Genomic DNA, 22,100 nt, shown 5'->3' on the forward strand with positions numbered 1-22,100 from the left:
ACCACTGCACATCACCACCCACCTCTGGCATAGTAGAGTTTAATACTCTGGGATAGGTGAAACAACCCCCAGGATCACATAAGCCAGCATACTACAGAGACAAGATTTGAACTCAGATCTTCCTCATTCTGTCCATTCCACACTGACCCTTTATCATAGTATAAATATAGGTAAACTTAGACTATTCCTCAGTTTTTGTATCTCCAGCCCTAGAAAAGTACCTTGAAATAATTCATTGTCTGTCTCTGTCTCTGTCTCTGTCTCTGTCTCTGTCTCTCTCTCTCTCTGTCTCTCTCTCATCTCTCTCTTTTTGTCTTTCTCTCTATCCTTCCCTTCTCTCTCCCTCCCTTTCTGTTTCTCCTCTTCTGTTTTTTCTGTCCCTAACTTCATCTGTCACATAGTGAATACTTCAAAACATCTTTCTCGATTGACTTCTAATAGCTACCATTGATAAAGGGCCTCAAGGTTTACAGAACACTCTATTCATATCTTGATTTGAGCAATAAGCATATTAAGGCCAGTAGCATAAGTCTTACTTCTCTCAATTTATAAATAAAGGACTAAGAGTCAGGGAAGAGGACCTTTCCTAGGTAATAGATTTGAGGGGCAGCTAGGTGGTGTAGTGGATAAAGCACCGGCCCTGGAGTCAGGAGTATCTGGGTTCAAATCCGGTCTCAGACACTTGATAATGACCTAGCTGTGTGGCCTTGGGCAAGCCACTTAACCCCGTTTGCCTTGCAAAAACCTAAAAAAAAATAATAAAAATAGATTTGAAAGTCCAGGGGGAAGATTTGAACTCAAGTCTGCCTGAGGACTAGTGTCACATGCTGCCTCCCATAGTCCTGACCCAAGGGCCATCTTTGACAAGCTGAGAGGGGCACATCACCTCACTAGTTCACAGAAATTATCCCTTAAGGCACAGAAAGATTTTTTTTCTAGTGCCAGTACAGGAAGGAGCCTCATCTGTGACTTGCAGATTTTTAGAATATTGAAACATTAGCAATTTCCAACACTAAACCAGGATCTAATGCTGCAACCAACTACATTTTAAGTTTACCTGTATTTATACGATGATAAAGGGTCAGTGTGGAATAATGGACAGAATGAGGAAGATCTGAGTTCAAATCTTGTCTCTGTAGTATACTGGCTTATGTGATCCTGGGGGTTGTTTCACCTATCCCAGAGTATTAAACTCTACTATGCCAGAGGTGGGTGGTGATGTGCAATGGTGGAGGGATTTCTCATGTAAGAATGTCCATACTCATTTATATGGTTGCTACAAAAATTACATTGTGTTCTTCCTAAACCAAATAACTAACTTCCTCTGCAAAAATGAGGAAGGAGGAGTCTTTTCCTTAATCTTTACTGTTTATCTCCAGCTTTGGCAATATACTTCCCTCCTGTGTTTTTTCCTGTTCAGTTTACCAAGCATGGACTAGAACCCTAATTCTGGGGCCCGACTCAGAGGCAGTGTACCATCAGTGACAGCAAGGGGCACTAATGGCAGCTGCCAGTCTCACTGAGCAACACTTGGGAGATGGAAGGCGAGTTCAAATCCAGCCTCACACATTCATTAGCTGTGTGACTCAGTTTCTTCAATTACAAAATGGCAGTGATAATAGCACCTACTGTCCAGGATTGTTGTGAGGATCCCCAATAAGATGATCATTGCAAAGTGCTTAGTCCTGTGCCTGAAGATAGCAAGGGCTAAATACAAGATTAAAAACAAAGGCAAGCTCTGAGCTAGAAAATATTTCAGATACAGAGAAAAGTGTGTTAGTAAAATGAATGTTGAGTTTGGGGTTACAGGATCTGGGTTCAGATGCTGTCTTATGTTTGTGACCCTGGGCACTTCTAATCTCTGGGTCTTACTTTCCTCACCTGTAAAATGAGGGAGAATGAATGAAATAACTCCTTAGGTTCCCACCAAGCTCCATATCTACAGCCTACTACTTCCATTCCCTTCCTTCTTTCTTGGCATATAAAAGTGGAACGAGACTTGGAATAAAACAAAAAACTCACTTCAGGTTCTTACATGGGATCTTAAGCAAGTCCTAGAATCACTCTAAATCTTCACTTCCTCATTTACATCTGGGAGAATGAATATCGGCAGCACTGCCTTATAAGGGATCCTTCATGAAAACTGCTTTGTCAATTAGAGCACCCTGAAAGAATATAAATATTATTATTCCTTCATTTTCCCATTAATCTACTCAACAGATGCATATCAGGAACATCGATAGATTGAGGGTTTACTTTTCCATAGAATTTCAACTCCTTGAAGGTAAGAATTTCGGAAGATTTTTAGGAGATTTTTGGTTACTGTATCTCAGCAACCAGCATTGTGTCTGGTAAACAATAGGTGTTGAATAAATGATTCTTCAGTGGAACTCAAAGGCCTGAAAGACACAGCTGCTTTGAGGGCTAAAAAGGGTGAAATAAACATGGTCCTACCTTCAAAGAACCATGATCTATTAGGGGAGAAAAGACTAAAGTGCCCTTCACTATGGTATTGTGGCAAGGTAGATCAGGGTTAGGAGGCATTTCAGGACCATGGACACTTTAACGGTAACTTGGCAGGTCAAGTCCAAGATTTGGGCCTTTTTAAAACCCATTCAGCAGACTGGCATATAGGTTATATAGGTCTGGGAAATAATCTAGCCCTTTCTCACAGAAAGATGCTTTTTGGTCAAGGAACAGGGGCTCATGGTGTTTGATTCAAATTCAAGATGAAGAATTGGTGTCCAGAGAGAAATTTGGTATCTCAAGATTTTTTTCCTAGATTCACACAGATGGTTGACCCAAAATGAGCATTATTCAGAGAGGATGGGATATTCCCCACTCCCGAAATTTTAGGATGCAATTTCTCATCAAGTTCTCCATGGACGTGAACGGCCAGAAGTAGCCACGTCTCAAAAAAATGGCTGATGAATTGTCAGGATCTTTTGGCCTGTCTTTAAAAACCACATTCTTGAGTGTTCCATTGTGCTATGCTTGAAGTCAGCAATACCCTGAGTTCAAATTCTGCATCAAATAATTGCTGACCATATGTCCAAAGGCAAGTCATATAGCTTTGAGGCTCAGTTTCCATGGTTATAAAATAGTAATAAAGATGATGATGATATTTGGGTTGCTGTGAGGATCAAATGGGATCATATACATAAAATGCTTTGTAAACTGTGACACTATAAATATTCGCTATCACTCTTATTTCTTGAATCTGTCTCCATTTATCCACCCACGTGGCTAACACTCGGGTACAGACAGACCCTTATCAGCTCTCAGCTGGACTATTGCATGATCTCCTAGTTGAGTTCTCTGCCTCAAGTCTCTTTCCTACCTCAAAACATTCACCATAAACACAGGTTTTGTCCAGATCAAAACTCATCAGCGGTACTTTACTGTCTTTAAGATATAATAAAGATTCCTCAGCTGGCCTTCCATAGGTTCCTGTCTGCTTTTCCATATCTATTCCGATTATTTCCTTTAAGTATCCTACATTCTCACTGAACTGAATTACAGGATAATCTTCACATTCAGCATCCCACCTTCTACCTTCATGACTTTGTACCAGATCTCCCATGGTGCCTTATGTGTAGGCCCTCTTACTGAATAAAGAAATTGCAAAAATGATTTTTCCATCAGCTACCATGATCAAATGCCATATGCATTTTGTTATGAATAATGCAATGTGAGGCACTAATAACACTTGGTTTAGCCAAGAGAGTTGCTGCAGGGGACTACTGAGAAGTTCCTAGGTGTTCCTGCATACTGAATATGTGAAATCCCAATTTATGTACCAAATGATAGAGATGTGACACTTTCATGGGTATTCATTTTTTGCAAGGAAATTTTCTAATATGTAGCCAACTGATATGTCCACACAGTTCTAGGCACCATCTGGTGAATATTAGCATTTCTTTTAATTTCTGAAATGTTTTCTACTTTGTAGATGTTGTATGCCAGTCACCTTGAGTTTTTCTTATGTATGTATTAGCTAAATTTTAAGATTCAAATATAAAATTTTAGTTTCCCAATGAAAAAATGAAAATGATATCATCTGATTGGTGAATTAACAAAAAACGAAAATGACAAATGTAGGAAAACAGGAACCTCTATGTATTGTTGGTGAATTATATTTGGCCCAGTCACTCTGGAAAATAATTGAAACTCTGTTCCTGGGGTTACCTTTTGATGCAGTGATACCATAAGGTTATATCCCAAGAGATCAAAGAAAGAGGGAAGGGACACAATTGTACAAAAGTATTTATAGCAGATTTTTCTTTCTTTTTTTGTTTTTAATGGGGCAATGGGGTTAAAGGACTTGCCCAAGGTCACACAGTTCTTATTTTCCTCAAAGATCTGCTTACTAAGAAAATGTTTATCGGTTGGGGAACGGCTGAATAAATTATGGTGCATTTAAATAATGGAATATTATTTTGCCATAAACATGCTGAAAGGGATGGTCTGAGAGAAACTCATAGAAGATATAAGATGAAATGATACACAATGAAGTGATCTCAACCAGGAGAAAAAGTGAATAAAACAACAACATTATAGGAAAGCAACTTTGAAGACTTAAGAACTTTGATCAGTGCAAAGATAACCTGGTCTGAGTCTAGAGATGTAATGCTACCCATCATACCCAGATGAAATCTCCTCCCCATTTCCTGACAGCATACAACCAATATCAGAATTTATTTTGCTTGATTATGTATATTTCTTACAAGGGTCCCCCCGCCCTGGGTGTAGGAGGTGAAAGAGAGGAAATAAATGATTATTAATTGAAAAGAATGATGTAAAAAGAATAGCATTTAAGCAACACTCTAAGTTTTGCAAAATGTTTTACAAATATTTCATTTGATCCTCATAGCAACTTTATGAACTAGATGCTCTGGTATCGTCCTTTGCAAATAAGGAAACTGAGGTTTAGAAAGGTCAAGTAACTTGACCAAGGTCACACAGCTAATAAATAACTGAAAGAAATGCAGATCTGAGTAGAGATCTAAAGTTCTACCCACTGTACTACCATATGAAATAAAATTTGGTTTTGAAAGAGGTGGTTAGGATAAGAAAGGGCATCTGACTCAATGTTATATTTTATGTGTTAGTTTTACTAACTATGCAAATTGCTTTGTATCTAACTAGTTTGTATTTATCCTCTCCTTTGCTGTCCTTTTTACTCTCTCCATATCATATCTACACATATGATGTAAATATGATTTATGTAAAATAATTTATTGTATACATTTATATCTACTTCTGATTTCTATCAAAATCCAAGCTTCTTCAGAGTTGAGATAGATTCATTCTTAGTATTTTTCACCCTAGAGCCTGTCACTTAAGGGACAATTAAATGCCTTTTGATTGATCATACTGACTGATCCCACCATATGTTGTTTTCAGTTCTGATGACTTAGAGACGCCCTTTTTGATTAGTAAAATGTCAAAGATCATGGGATCGTAGCTTTAGAGCTAGAAGTAAATTTAGGGTCCACGTTCTATCTCTCCTTTTTTATAGATATTGGGAGAGAGAGGGTAGCCTAATGAATAGTGTCCTGGACTTGAAGTCAGGAAGAGAAGAATTCAAATCCTATCTCAGATACTTATCAAGTGTGCGACTCTGGGCAAGTCACTTTTCCTTTGTCTGCATCAGTTTCTTCATCTGTAAAGTGGTGATAATTATAGCAACTCTCTTCCAGGATTGTTGAGAAGATCCAGTGAGATGATATTTGTAAAACTTGATGTTTTATAAATATTATTGACGATGATGATAATGGTGGTGGTGGTGATGGTAGTGATGATGCTGATGTTGATAATGATTTTGGAAACTGAGCCAGATGGTGTGACTTGTCCATGGTCTGACAGCTAGTAAACATGAGACTGTACTTGAACCCCAACTGTCTTAACTCCATTACCTACTATTCACATTAGGTTAAACTATTACTCTCAATCTGTATAATTACCAAATCTCCCATGTGCCATAGGACCTATTTTATCTAATGGGGAAAACGATTTCTTGTGGTTTGCCGGAACCAACAGAGCCTTGAATAGAACTTTGAATGAAGGAGATGCCCATGATGGCTCCTACTGCAATGATGAGAGTCAGAATGACAAGGCAAAGAATCAGCAAGGTTATGCTCTCCCATTGAGGCTCACCTTTCTCAGATCTATATCATAATAATAACAATAATGAAGAAACTATTATTTACAGAACATTTTCATGTTTGGAAGGTTCTTTACATATATTTTGTCACATAATGATTTACACATTGCATTTATCCATGTGGATATGTATGTCCATATATGCCCATGGACATTTACAATACATCCTTATTTAGACATACATGTATAATACATATGCATATGCATGCATGTGTATGTTTATATTTATATACACTTTTGATCTTCAAAACAAGTTCCAGGAGAACTAATTGAGACCCTTGCTTGTGCTCTTAGTGTATCCAAACATCAAAACTAGACTTTAAGCTGCAAGATGAAAATGAGGGAAGCTTCCATAAGAGGGCCCCCAAATCTAGTGAAAGCATCAAACTTGCATCAGAGATGCCAAGTTATCTTGGCCCAGCTGAGGAATCTGAAAATAATTGCTCTTTTACTAGGATAACAACTTGGGTGCACCAAATGGTTCAGCTTCATTTGGTTTTTCTTTCTTTCTTTCTTTTTCCCTGGAGCCGGCTCTTCCAGTCTCCTCCAGACCGGGAAGTGCTGTGATCACTCATGGGCCTGATCCCACTTCTGATGGTCAGAGGAGTCTTGACTTGTTCCTTTTCCAAGCTGGGCTGATGTGATCCTAGCTGGCAGCCTGGTGGCCCCTAGCTCCTGGGGCTTACTTATCAGATTGGATCCAGATTGTTGTCATTTTGCTATCCGCTCAGCCTCTTTGTGCTTCATAATTCCCCAAACCGAGTGTTATATCGTTCTCAACTTCCCTAGTAACAGCACCTATCGGACTAACTCCTCCATCTGTGGAGCACGGCTTTGTTTACGAATGGGACAGCACCACAAAGAAAATAAACGTTGCCTTCCGTTAGACTGTAAGGTCTCTGAGAGTAGGGATCATCTTTTGGGTTTTTTTTAATTCCTAATATAGTGTCTGAATGTACTTTTTGAAAATTTATTGACTGACTGAGAAACAACTTATTACAGGAAAATCAATGTGGCGAGCTAATCTAAAATATTTATTATGCATCATTATTAAATATTAATATTAAAGATGGGATATAATGAAAAGAAAGATAGTCCTTGCTCTCAAAGTCAATTCCTGTTGAGTTCTGACAAAGTTTTCCCACTCCCATCACACATTAGAATTAGTCCTAACTTACTCAGGTTACTACTAATTCAAAAGTGAGTCTGGCCCTATCAGGACAATGCCAGAAAATGACAATGAACTGAGATTTTCAGTGAATACCAAGGTCAACCATGTAAACACAGAGAATGGCTTCTTTTGCTGGAGACAGATACTGGCTGGGAGAAAAAGAACAAAGAACAAAATAAGTCAAGGCAATGCATCAAAATGATGGAGGCTTCCTGAAAAATGGATTTCCGAAAATCAATGAAGCTATTATCAGAATGGGGATATTTACAGGACCCCAAATGATGATGGAGGGTGAACATTTTGATAGTTGAATGATGCTGAAGTTGGTGCATCAATGTCCTTTAAAAAGTCATCCAAAGGTGTTTGTGAATCCAAATGCCAGAATTACCAGTCAGTTTTTAATGATTTTCTTAAAATTTCCAAGGTTCATACCATGGAATATGTCACAAAAGCTCCACTTTTTTGAATTCACATTTGGACTTCTTTCCAGAAAACGTGGGGTCTAGCAGGAATGAGTAGAGACCAGCACCAGCAAAATTTGTATCAAGAAATTTCCAAAAAAGAAGAGTGGGGGGGGTTCCACTATTATTTTAAGAAGGAAGTAAATTACTTTCAGATTGGACACCAATGATGGACAGTGCACAGGTGAATTACAACAATTTTTAATATTTAATTGGGAATTGGGGCTGGGGAAAGTTTTTTTCCTCTGCAGAAATAATTGTGATGTTGTGGTAGAGTATTAAATTTAGAATTGGGAAGACCTGAAGTCCAACCAGGTCTTTGACTCTTACTTGATTTTTGGTCCTGGGGGGTTGGGGTGTGTGTGTGAAGAGTTATTTCAACCACTTAGTTTCCTCACTTGTAAAACCTTTAAGGTTCCTACCTGTTGCTCTAAATCTACAATTCTATCATTGAAATGCATTCATAAGACATTTAGAATATGAGAAATGATCATTACCTATAACTTATATGAGTTAAATGAATGCAACTTTGTTTAGTAAAACAATTTTATGAGCCACGATGGATAGAGTGTTGTAACTGGAGTCAGGAAGACTTGAGTTCAAATCTAGTCTTAGAAACATACTAGTTGAGTGACCCTTGGCACTAGTCTCATCTCTCTCTCTCTCTCTCTCTCTCTCTCTGCCTCATTTTTCTCATCTGCAAAATAAAGATGAGAATAGCAAATGCTTTTTAGGACTGCTATGAGGATAAGGTAGGAATATTTCTAAAGTGATTTGAAAACCTCAAATCACTATCACTACTACTATTATTAATTTTTTAAAATATAAAACTACATTTTCCATGAAAGTTGTAGGCCATAGATAGATTTTTGAATGCATATTGAAATCATTACTGAAAAAAACCCCAGAATTTCACTTAGTTTCATTGGTTTAAGAAATATTTTGGTTGTTATCCAATGTAATAAAAGTCGCATTCCTATAGTACTTGGAAGTGTACAAATTACTCTTTTGTGAGGCAGGTAGTGCAATTATTGTCTTGTATATTTTACACTTGAGGAAACTGAGGTTCTGGGAATTTAAGTGACTTTCTCATCATCACACAGATAAGTGTTTAAGGCATGATTTAAATCTCAAATCTCTTCACTCTAAAGTCCAGTGCTTTGTCTATCAGGATAGGAGGGAAGAATTCAGATATAGAGGAAACTCCCTTTGTGGAGAGTCCTTCCAGCGATGCTGATAGACATCTTATATATTACTTTTCATTTTAGAGTTTCTTCGGCCAGTGTTAGGTGATCTATGTCAGAAGCAGACTTCAACCCAGTTTCCCGACTCTGAGGCCAATTCTCTAACCACTAAACCATTTTGCCTTTCACACAAAGTAAAACTAAACAATTTTACAAGGAAGAAAATACTCATTGGATGAATAAGGGGTGGCATCTTAATACTGCATTGAAGGCTGTTAAGGCTTGAAGAGGCACAGATGAGGAGGGAGAGCATTCCAGAAATGAAGAAGTACTTTTGCAAAGCCTGGGGAGTGAGAGCTGGAAAATTGTTGTGACCAAGCAGATAAGTTAGGCTGGGATGGAGAAGGAATAAAGAGGAGTCCCATGGTAAGAAATAAATGGGGAAAAATACAGGGAGCCATTTTGTATAGGACTGAAAATATCAATCTGAGGATTTTGATTTCATTTTACCAGCAATAGGGAGCCAATGATATTTTCTTACTAGGGGAGAGAGAGGGGGTTGTATATGTGTTTTAGGCATATTAAAATGGTACTTGGGTAGAGGGAAGATTTAAAGTAGGAGAGTCTGGAAGCAAGGAGATCAATTAAAAGTCTGCATGAGGGCCTGGTATCAGCTAGAAGTGGTATGAGTCTAGATAAGGAGACAGAAATGAGATGATGGATATGGGAGTGAGAGCAAAGGAAGAGTCAGGCACGGCTTCAAGTCAACAAGCCAATGGAGAAATCACTGGAAGGATAGTGCCACCTTCAAGAGAAATTAGGAAGATGCAAGCATGGATGGACTTGGGAATGGGGAAGACAAGAAGTCTGTTTTGAACTTGTTGAGTTTCATGGTTGGGGCTTGGCATTACAATTTCCAATCCTACAATATGGTGATGAGTGCCAATATTGCCCATAATGACTCAGCTCTTTCCTAGAGTCCCCCAGTAATGGGTGAGGGAGTTTCTCCAGGGTATCATATGAGCTAGGCTTTGAAAGACAGGCAGGATCTCAGCAGATGGAAGAAGGCAGAGAGGGGGTGTAAGGCAGGGGAAGGGAGGAATGGAAGGTCATTCTAGGCAGAAAAGAAAGTACAGGAAATTACCAGCTTAGAAAAACACATATCCCCAAATGAAGAGTAAAGATCTCTAAATCCTTGGGCTTTGGCAGCCTCAAAATCTCACAGACAGAAAAATCCCTCATTTTTTTTAAGGTCTTTAGTAACACAGATCCCTTCTGTCATCAGAACCTGTCTATGATTTCAAAGAAAAAGTATTCTGGCTGTTTGTGCTCAAGAGATCAAAGTCTAACTTGTAGTTTTCTTCTCCACTTTAAGCTCTGTTTCTTATGCTAGCAGACTTCCACATATAGGTGGATGCCTCCTCAAACACTGGCACTTCTCCAATTGTGGATCCTCACCTCCCATAATCTATTCCTTCATTTGACTTTAACCATTCAAGGGAGGGACCTCTCCTGTTATTGCTATCACCCACCCTACTTGTGAAATAAAAAATCTGGAAATTCCTTTATTTAATTTAATTACAACAACCTCTATCTAAATGCTTTCCCCACTTCATCTTTTTCTTCTTCAACGCACAAAGCTGCCAAAGGCATGTTTATGAAGCACAAGACTGATTAGTCACTTCCTTGTTTAATAAACTCTAGTGGTTCCTATTAGCCTTAGGATCAATCAATTTGTCTGTCAATGTACATTTATTAAGCATTCACTATTATACCAGAAACTTTACTAAGAATTGGGGATACAAAGAAGGTGAAAAAGACTCAGGGAGCTCACAGTCTTAATGAAACGACAAGAAATACTGAGATCTATAAAAATATAGACAGAGTAGATGGGAGGCAATCTCAGAGGGAAAGGCACCAGCTGCTGAAGGGACAAGACAGGGTCTCCTGCAGAAGTTGAGATTTGGGCAAAGACTGAGGAAGAAATGAAGAGAGCTAAGAGGTGGAAAAGAAGAGAGAGAATCTTCCAGGCATGGGGGCGGGCAGTGAAAAGGCAAGAGTCAGGAGATAGAGCATTTTTTTTTGAGGAACAACAACTAGGTGATTCCAAGTCAAGACATCTTCCCTGTGATCTCATTGGTCCTCTTTGAGAACTAAGGATGAAGGGTGGCTAGATGGCCCAGTGGATAGAGCACTGGCCTGGAGTCAGGAGTCCCTGAGTTCAAATCTGGCCTCACTTAATAATGACCTAGCTGTGTGGCCTTGGGCAAGCCACTTAACCCCATTGCCTTGCAAAAAACAAACAAAAAAACCCCAAAGATTCGAGAACTAAGGATGAACAATAAAGATTACTACTGAATTATAGGGGGTAGAAACTAGCAAAAGGAAAAAAGACTGGGAATTTTAAAAAATCACACTGTTAAGGAAATGCTTGTTTTTTCCCCACAAATTAAATGTTAAAAATAAAATGAATAATTAAAAAAGCCCAGGAAAGGTTGGGAGGGATCAGGTTATGAAGTGTTTGAAATGACAGAAGATTTTTCATTTGTTCTGGAGGTACTTGGAAACAACTGGGGCTCTTTGAGTTGGGGTGGTGGTGGTAGGGACCTATATACTCTAGAAAAATCACTTTGGTGATTGTTGTAGACTGGACTGAAGTGGGGAGTAGGAGACAGCTGGAACAGTGGGAGACTTCTGCAACAGTCTGAATGAGTAGAGAAGAGGGTCTTATGCTAGGATGGTGCCGGTGTTCATGGAAAGGAAGGGAGGTATGGGAGAGACAGGTAGAAGTGCCAAGATTTAGCAATAAATTTGATATGTGGAATGAGCAACCAAATATAGACTTCTGTTTGTCATCTTAAGTCCTTCACATTCTGGTTCCAACCTACTTTCCCAATCTTATTGCACATTGCTTCATTGCATGCATTTTCTAATCCATCCAAACAGGGCCATCTTTCATCTTCCTGACCTTAGAGTAGCTGTCCCCTGTGACCAGGGCGATCTTCTTTCCTAAATAAATATATATTGAATGAAAGAACTGGGTTTGAATCTTAGCTGTGCCACTTACTATCGGTGTGATCTTTGGAATACCATTTTATATATAGCTAAATCTCAGTTTCCTGAACTGTAAATTGCTGGAATTGAATAATTTTCTGTAGACCCAGGAAATTCTAGGGGAACTCTGAAGGACTCTCCCAATCTAAAGTTGTTGCCTTATAGTCCCCAGATCCCCAGAAGAGAAACCTAAAATCCTGACCTCTCATTTAAAGGTAGAAAACGATCACCAGTATCTCCAACGATCACCATTTCAGGTTATTGCCTAAATACTCTGAGTGAGCATTAAGGAGACAGGGATGCAGACATTGAAGCTCCCTCTATCCCTTGGGTTTAAATTAAATTGCTTTGGAACTTGATGGTAGAAGGAGGAAAATTACCTCCAAATACTACTGACATAGGGTGGCTAGGTGGCGCAGTGGATAAAGCACCGGCCCTGGAGTCAGGAGTAGCTGGGTTCAAATCTGGCCTCAGACACTTAATAATGACCTAGCTGTGTGGCCTTGGGCAAGCCACTTAACCCCATTGCCTTGCAAAAACCTAACCCCCCCCCCAAAAAAAAAACCCCAAATACTATTGACAGTGGCTTTATGGGAGTTTTTTGGTCAAAACATCACTGAAGACTTTAATCAGGAACCAAATTACCATTGAGGATATCTAGAATGAAGCTTTATATCTGAATAAAAACTTGCATTTATAACACTTTAAGGTTTGCAAAGGGTTTTGCAAATATTATTTCACTGGATCCTTACAATAAACCTAGGAGTTAGGTACTATTATTATTCATATTTTATGCCTGGAGAAACTGAGGTGGACAAGAGGATAACTGATTAGCCTGGTTTCACACACTTAGAAAGAGTCTGAGGTCATATCTGAACCCAGATCTTGATTCTAGGTCAGCCAGTTTATCTCCTGTATCATCTAGCTGCTTCTAGAGACTTATCTTTAATAGCCTTGCTTGGCCATAGCTCCAGGTAGATGTCTGTAGCTGTGAGTGTGTGTCTGTATATACACTGCCCGAGTAATTTTTTTTTCTAAATTAGAGGTCTGATCATGTTGCCCTCTGCTCACAGAGCCATGTCTGCTGCTCATGGAGCCCCAGCAGCTTCCTATTACATCTGGAACCAAATATCAAGTCAGTCATTTCATAATCTGTCCCCTTCCTAACCCTTCAGCTATCTTACACTTTACTTAGCAATAATTGCCCATTCCTCAAGCTTGACACCCCATCTCTAGACTCAGCATACTGGCATTGACTGTCCGCCAAGCTCAGAACACTTTCCTCTTGCCTCTCCTGATCTTTAGGAAGGAAGGAAGGCCTTCCCCCAGCGTCAAGAGGGAATGCCACCCCCTCCTAGAGCCAGAACCAGGCTGCTTCAATGTTCACATAGCTTGAACGAGGTGGGATTCACCAACGACTCTATTGGTCTTGGTGATTTAGAAGATCACCCAAGTCTTCCCAGGATCCTTGCTGCTGTCACCTCCCCAAGGCTCTCGGGGTCTTCTTAACTGCCCTGCTCCTGGACTGGCAGCCTCCTTGCAAAATCATCTGCCCTACTGACTCAACTAAAGGATGTCTCTGTATTGGCTCTCCGATTCAAGTAACTGTCTCTCTTTTTTCTGTTTGTATCTCCAGTACTTAGGATCATGTCTGGACAAAAGCACTTCACACATTTTTTATCCACTCATTCAAGATTGGGAGCTATTCTACTGGCCAAATTAGAACCTCCTTAAAATATTTAGAAAAACAAAGCTATGATTTTAAAAAAAAAAAAACCCATAGATTTCAAGCTAGAAAAGACCTTTTTTTAGGTTTTTTTTTTTTTAGAAAAGACTTTTGAGGGCATTCAGTCCAATACGCTCAATTTACAAATGAATAAACTGAGGCTAAAAGTGACTGGCAGGGATTCATCAAAGAGTGAGTGTTGAACATGGGTCTTCCTGATTCTAAGTCATCACCAGGGACCTCAGCAAGATTCCTCATCTGGTCCAATTCATTTTTAGAAGAAGAAGATACCCTTTCTCTTCTTGAAGACCTTCACAAAAGGGTACCCATTCACCGGACATGGTAAACTGCCTTTTTTTTTAGTTTCCTTTTCGGTAAGTGAGAGACTTGAAAGAGATGGTCTCTAAGAGCTCTAGCATCCTATGAAGTCTTAGTTACATTCCAACTGTTAGCAAGCTCTATCATCCTACCAAGTGATTGGAGACGAAGAACTGGGAGGCCCTTCAAGGATCATTCAGACCAACTCTCATTTTACAGATGAAGAAACTGAGAACAAGGAAAAGTTTAGGTTCCCAGCTACAGATTTAGAGGGGGATTTCAGAGACTGTTTTAACCTCTTCACTTCATAATGAGAAAACAGCACCAGAGGCAGGTCTTCTGTAGTGTTAGAAGGATGGTTTGTATCTAGGCTGTGTAACTCCAAAGTCATAGATTTAGAGTTGGAAGGTACCAAATCTTAGAGCAATCAAGCCCCATTTTATAGATATGAAAACTGAGTCCCTGAGAGAATACAGAACTGAAGAGAACCCAAGAAGGCATCTCTTCTAATACCTTCATTTTACAGATGAGTAAACTGAGCCCTGTGGAAGTTGTGGCTTGTTCCAGATCACATAGGTCTTAAGATGCCATCCTTCCACTCCAAAGTCATCTTTTCCTTGTATCATATTGCATTCTAGGACACTTTAGAAAGTGGAATTCAGGGTTTCTGAATCTTAATCTCCAGTTCTCAATTTCTGATAGGGCCTCAAAGCCCCTGCTTCCCTCAGAACCCAACAAACAGTGACTCCCCCATTGAACTTTTCCCTTGACAACAGAAATAACAGGCTAACCTCTGTTTGACTATGCCTTCAGCATTCACTGGATGAAGGCAGCTATTAAAATCAAAAAGCTCGAGCGTGATAATGGAAACCAAAGACCTACACCATGAATGAATATGCCAAAGTTGAGTTATCGAATCAATTCAAATGCTCCTAAGTGAAAATCTCTCTCTGATCCATAATAAAAGAGCCGGGAATCAGACACTCAGTTTAAGCTATTTATATATCCAGCCTTGGCAATTCTAGGCCTCTGAGCAGGTGCTGTATTTCCATTGAATGCAAATACAGCAGCTTCTGTGATAGGGAAAAAATGTCCTATTATCTCTCCTAGTCTGTGGAGCTTTGTGGTGGTGTGTCTATGCTTCTCATAATTTGGTAGCTAAAGACTATGCCAGTCTTCCCACTTCTCTTTACATGGTCAGAAGAGAACCTGGAGATTTGCTGAAATCATTTCTTCCTTCCTCATGAAACCAAGCAGCTAGTCAGAATCCTTGGGTTCCGGGACTTCATCATTCTTTGACTACTTTGGGCTCTCCTACCACACAAACACCAGATATCATTTATATAAAGACTCAAATATGGGAAGGAACTTTAGAGACCATTTGGTTCAACTTCTCATTTTACAGAGAAGGAAACTGAGGCCCACAGAGGATGTGACTTGCCTAAGGTCACAGGGAGTGATGGAATTATAATTTGAACCCAAACCATCTGACTCTCAAGGTCAGTTTTCCTTCCACCATTCCATATTGCTCATTCTAAAGGAAGCCACGGTTTTCCAAAACGAAAGCTACCATCTTAGTTACGGCCTCCTAGTTTTAGAAGGGAGCTCTTATCCAGAGAGATAAGTAACTGCCTATGTTTTCACAACGATGCTGCCTCCTTTCATCCCACTCACCAGAGACAGCAATGCCTATTGAGTTACTTGATTCATTTCCTATTTTCTCATTAACATTTTAATGCCTATTTAGGGCCATCATAAACTAAGGCAAAATAAAAAGGAAGCTCCTTGCCACCATTGGCTACCTAGGAACTATTTTAAGAAACTATTTGGTCATCTACAAGTTATTTTAAGAAAGTAAAAATTCTTCTAGAATATTCTCTCCAATATATATATATATATATATCTCCAATCAGAAGTAATTGATAGCACAGATTATTTTACATGAACTGAATTAAACCTCAGAAATGATTCCTTCATGCTACACAGGTCCTCCTTTTTAGTTTTCAAGGAAGAGAGGGGAAAATGCCAATAGGATTTCACAAAGTGAGTTATCAGTTGCTTAGACCACCTAGACAGGATTCATGTTGGCGGATAAATATGATGGATACTATCAGTAGATTTTGCAAGTTATGAATAAAGTGGTCTTTATGAATTTGTATCATCTTAGGCAAACTAGAAACAAGATTTTTCCAAGGACAGGTTGGGATTATTCCCCACCCTTCATGAGAGTAAGGACATTTCTCTAACAGTCCCTTGTACAGAGTCCTTGGTCCATTGAAACATGTCAGAAAGTGTCTCCATCTCTGAAGACATTGAGAAGACCTTTTTTTTCAGTTGATCTCCTCTTTAGGTCATTTTTAGAAGAAAACAATGGAGAGCCCTAACAATCTCTTCTGAGAAATTAATATGAAATGCAAAAGAACTTAGCCTATCGGCAACGATGGAGGGGAAGGTCAGCATTGCAGGAAAATATACAGGTCAGTCATGCAAATAAGTGATTTCAGAATATCTGGTGGGGATGGTATGTGGGGGGGGGAGATTTCTAGCTACAAAATAAGCAAGAAAAAACTTGAGACTGGATGATTATGAGGAGACCATATACATAATAATAATAAAATATTAGAGAAAGTCAGATCTTTGGGACTTTATTGTTGATGCATAATTATTCTGATGAGTAAGGGAATGTCTACCATTATAAAAAGGTTTTATAAATTAAATCTGTTTCTTTGTCTTTTCTTACCCCACCCCCACTGCCATCCTCAAGACTGAAGAAAGAAAAATTAGGAGGTGCTGAAAAAAAGGAGACAAGAAAAAAAAAAGAGGGTGGAAAAGGTGTGAGTTTCCTTTTCCTACTAATGGCAAATATTGGTTCCAAAGCAACTTTGGCTAGGTGTTCTTACTGTTGTTTTAGCACCCACAGGAAACCAAGCAAGGAAATCTTTTTATCCAGTCAGTCCCCCCACACAACAGTTCTCCTGGTGGCAGGAAGGGCCCTCACATTCACTGAGATCTCTTTGCTAATGTTTATATCTTGTCTCAAAATGGTGACTTCCAATACCAATCCCCCATCGAATACCCTCCCCTACATGTAGCACATTTAAGACACACATATCCCACATACTATACATTACACACACAAACACATCATAAAGGTTACAGGCCATATACCTACACATACATGTCACTCACCCCCACACAAATTTCATGTACTAGAATTATACCCATACCATATGTATATACACCACACAATGCCACACATATCCCAGACACAACACAACACCTACCACACATCAGACACATCACACATATCCCAGACACCAGATACAACTACCACACACCAGACCTACCACACATCATCCTCACACATGCCCACACATCCCACACATCACAAAATCCCTTCCAACCACCCGAGACTTGTGGAACATAGAACTGCACTCTTCCTTTTCTCCAAGCCTGTGGAAGGCTTCCAGAGAGTGGGGATACTCACCACTGGCGATGGAGAAAGAGCAATGTTGCCTATCGATGCTTTCAGCTCGTCCACAGTGGCTGCGCTCTTAAGGACGTCTTTCGATTGCAAAGGTTTAATTTTAATATTAAACTTCTTGTGTGATTCTTCTTCCTCTTCGGATTCACTTGAAGAATAAAAGTGCTTTCCTTTGGTAGGTAGACCACAGTTAAAGACAACACGACTCTGCGCAATGATGATAAGATGGAATGATAGAACAACTCACCTCATGGACTTACGTTGTTGTTGAAAGACAACATGGAAACTGTTCAAAGCACTACATAAAGATTGGCTCTTGCTGTTGTTTTCTAGGAGTCGTGAATGGAGAGTTGCTCTTAAGTCTAGGAAGACTTGAATTCTGGCTGTGTGACCCTGGGCAAGTCCTTGGTCTCTCACTCGCTAAGGTGCTCAATAACAAAGGAGGTGGTGGCCAGCACTCATAGGGGGAGTTAAGTCATCCTCCCAGAGTCCTTCTATTCATCTAGTCCTTGGTTGGTCTTGTGTTGATTATGGACAGACTCAGGACAGCCCGACTGTACCAAAAAGGAAGGGTAATTGATGGCTGCCCTGATGGACTAGACTGGACTGAAAGGTGCCCAAGTCTTGGGGGAGGGCATCTGAGGGGAGTCCTTGCCGACAGTCGTAAAGAATCTGACGGCAGCTATTTCTAATAGAAGGGCTGAGACGTGAGATTCACACCATTGTTTCTCAGCACTCCCTTTTCCTCTGCAAATGCTTTGCTATGAATAGAACAGAGCTCATGCCTGCTAGTGAAGTGCTGCCTCTCTATCCTCCCTGCCATCAAGGCAAGTCCAGAAGCATCGATTGAGCACCTACTACATGCTGGGTTAAGGATCGGGAAAATGATTTCAACAGCTTCGTCCAAGCCTCCACACATCCCCTCACTGATTGAAAAGGGACTAAAATGGGAGCAATCAGAAGGCAAGGATATAGCCGGGTTCCTCGGGTCTGATGCTGTAGCCTTCTTCATCCAACTCAGGAGAATTCTGCAAAACACAAGCGCACACCGAGTCAAAATGACACTCCACACTGATTTCTCCTGTTTGCATCCTCTCAGCCAAGGCTAATTACAGAGATGATCACCTCTCTCTCATGCTAAGCAGATGTAACCTTGCAGGAAGAGGTGAGTGGAAGCAGAAAGTGTATCTCTAGTAGGTAGTCTAGAAGTGATGCTGAATCTCCCTACAGAATACCTGGGTCCAAATGCCTCCATTGACATTATGAACCGGGTGGCCCTGCCCAAATCACAGAATCTCTCAAGGCCTCAGTTTCTTCATTTAGAAAAAGAGACAAAATACCCCATCTTCTAGGGCATTTCTAAGACTTAAATGAGTCCATCTAAGGCTTAGCTCAAGTATCAATTGCTCCATGAAACTTTTACTGAGTCTTCTTGCTATTAGTTTTTTTCCAGAAATTACCTTATTTTCCATATTTATTTGCAATAGATCTATGCATGTGTATAGGTGGCACAGCAGATAGAGTACTGGGCCTGGACTCAGGAAGATATGAATTCAAATCTGGCCTCAGACACTTATTGTGTGTCTATGTGAACCTAGGAAAATCATTTAATCTCTCCCTGCCTCAGTTTCCCCAGCTAAAAAGAGTCCTGGAGAAGGAAATGGGAAACCACTCGAGTATCTTTACCAAGGGAAAAATGCAAATGGAGTCACAAAGAGTTGGACACAATGGAAAACAACTGAACAACAGTGTATATGCATGTATATAAAAAAACCTGGAGAAGAAAATGGGAAACCACTTCAGTATCTTTATCCAAAAAACGGGGTCACAAAGAGTTGGATCTAACAGAAGAGAACTAAACAGCAATGCATATGCATGCATGTGTGAGTGTATGCATGCATGGCATGTATGGATGTATGTAAAAAGGCCTGGAGAAGGAAATAGGAAACCCCTTCAGGGTCTTTGCAAACAAAACAAAACAAAACACAAATGGGGTCACAAAGAGTTGGACACAATGGATACCAATTGAATAAAAACGCATATCTGGGTATGTATGCATTCACACACACACACACACATACACATCTATTAAAGTGTGGGTTTGAGAGGGCAGGGTTGGCCTTGATACAAATACATATGCCATATGGGCCTCTTGGTCTAATTGCTGATGGGATTCTCCTTTTCTCCCCTGTCCCCATCCTCCTCCTAAATAAGTGCGTAGTTTTTGGTCCAGTGTCTTATTCTGGTACAACCTAAGCTAGATGGAGGCCAAGGCCCCCTAGCACCCTGAATTCCTTTGATTACCTGGGTCTCTCAAGATAGTAAGGAACAGGAGCAAATTCATGAACATCACAGAATTTTAAAGTTGTAGAGTCCTTAGCAGCTTTCATTTTTCAGATGAAGAAAGTGAAACTTGGAGAATTTGTATGACTAAAGCAAAAAGTAGTTAGTGTTAGAAATGAGATTTGAATCCAGGTCTTCTGGTTCCATGACTTTTTTTTGAAGCGACCATGGAAATTCCTTCATATTTTTAAAAAAGGGATGTTGGGAGACAAATGTAGAGTAGCAGTGCTCAAGATGGGCCCTGATCCTTCCCTGCCAACCAGTATGGTCCGCCTTTCATAGTCAAGTCCAGGTGCGATTCTGAATTGGACTGACCCGATCATCAAGCCTACCAGTACCGAGAAGTAGGGCAGGAGAAGTGTTAGTGGGAGGGAGGAGGGGGGAGAAAGGGGGGGAGGGAGAAGGAGGAGGACAGGAGCCTGGGAAGGAAGGAAAAGGAGAACGAGAAGGAAGGGTGGGGAGGATGACGAAGGAGGAGGGGGAAGAGGGAGAAGGAGGAGGAGAAAGAACAGGGGAAGGGAAGAGAAGGAGGGGGGGAGGAAGAGGAGGAACGAGGGGAAGAGACAAAGGTTGGGGAGGAGGGAGAATGAAGGGAGAAGAGGGGAGGAGGGAGGAGGCAGAAGAGGAAAGAGAGAGGAGATAGGAGGGCAATGAGAAGAGAAAGGGGAGGAGGAAGGGGAGGGGGAGGAGGAAGAATGATCGTTTTTGGCTTTCATCCCTTGCCAATAAGCAGCACTGAGGCAAAGGATATGAGGGGGGTCATGTGACTTAATCCTTTACCTAGAAGCCCAGACATTAGCAAGCTCCAGCTCACCACTTTCCCCCAATTAGCTCTGAGCTTTTCAATATTGATGCCACAATTTATTGAGAAGAAAATCTCCTTATTACTTAGGATAATTGGTATTTAATGCATAATTGGTGCAGGAAAGTTCTATGGGGCCTGATTAGCATTTGGGACTAAATAACATTTCAGAGCAAACGGTTTCACTGGGATACTTTTTGGTTACAAAAACAAAAACAGGAAAAGACCAGAAGGGTTGTTTTGCTTAGAGGGAAGCAAACACACAAAGCTTCATGGATTTAGCCCTTTAAGGAAAGTACTTTGGAGGGTCATCTCATCCAAGTTCCTTGATTTTACAGATAAAGAAACTGAGGCATACAAAAGTGTTCTGACTTGTCTGGGTTCACATGGAAGGGCAATGTCTAAAGCCAGGATTCCAACTCAGGCCCTCTGATTTCAAGTTTTTGGCACAATTTCTCATTCCAGTTCAGGCCCTAGCGCTTGCCTCACTGACAGTAATAACGAGAGGAATCAAAATTGGTGAAATGAAGTCAAGTGGAAAACTCTGTGAACGTTGTCTACTCCAATATCACTCTGGTGCTGTTTACTGTTGAGTAGAACTGAATAAGAGGTGGCGCCTTCCTCGAACCAAGGGGACTGAATCATTCTAGTATACGGTAGGCACTTAATAAATGCCTACTGACTGGCAGGCATAGTCTTGATGCAAAAGGTGGTCAATGCCTTTGAACAGGATGAGTGTATGTTTATTCAGCACTACTTTGTAATAAGAATAATATCTAATATGTCTCGAGAGTTTAATAGGTCCTGGGCTTCTAAGCACTTTATAAAGATTATCCTATTTGAGCTTTACAACCACTCTGGGAGGTAGGTACTATTATTATCTATATTTTATAGATGAAGAAACTGAGGCAGACCAAGATTAGGCGACATGGGTCACACCAATTTGAATTCAGACTTGGGGTTCTGTTGATACCTGCAAAGAGCTATATAAGGGACAGAAAGGAAAAGGCAAAAAGTTAAAATGGCCATCAAGGAACCCATGTCAACTAGGGATGATCTAATATGGACCCAGAGAAAGAAACACAAAATATGAATGTGGCGGTAGAATGTCATTTCAATATGGAAAGTGCTCGAATTACTGGATGGGAACATGAAGGAAGGTACCAGGAAGTGACTGGGATGAATGAGAAGGGCCAAGTGGCACCTGGGGAATGTCAGAAAGTGAGGCAGCAAAGCAAGAAGGGTCTTCAGCAGATCAAGGTCAAATCCATTTTGAAGTCACATTGACCTTTTTCAGAAGAAGGCTAAGTTAGGGCAGGACAAGAAATAATGTGATAACTACAAGCTTGTGATTAAGAAATGCCTATTAGAAAGGCACTTATTGCCCAAGGG

General features: G+C 40.3%; 1 protein-coding gene across 1 annotated transcript in view; it reads right to left on the bottom strand.

Annotated features, from left to right (window-relative positions):
- The window catches only part of SGIP1 (SH3GL interacting endocytic adaptor 1), a 244,580-nt gene that overhangs the window by 88,099 nt on the left and 134,381 nt on the right, over positions 1 to 22,100 (bottom strand). The window contains exons 8-10 of the mRNA XM_074220587.1: positions 21,682 to 21,691; positions 18,537 to 18,668; positions 17,567 to 17,742 (exon numbers count right to left, since the gene is read on the bottom strand). Coding sequence (XP_074076688.1) covers positions 17,567 to 17,742; positions 18,537 to 18,668; positions 21,682 to 21,691 — 318 coding nt within the window. The remainder of the gene's footprint in view (positions 1 to 17,566; positions 17,743 to 18,536; positions 18,669 to 21,681; positions 21,692 to 22,100) is intronic.

This window comes from Macrotis lagotis, chromosome 2, assembly GCF_037893015.1.
Source record: "Macrotis lagotis isolate mMagLag1 chromosome 2, bilby.v1.9.chrom.fasta, whole genome shotgun sequence".
In the NCBI taxonomy this organism is placed as follows: Eukaryota; Metazoa; Chordata; class Mammalia; order Peramelemorphia; family Peramelidae; genus Macrotis; species Macrotis lagotis.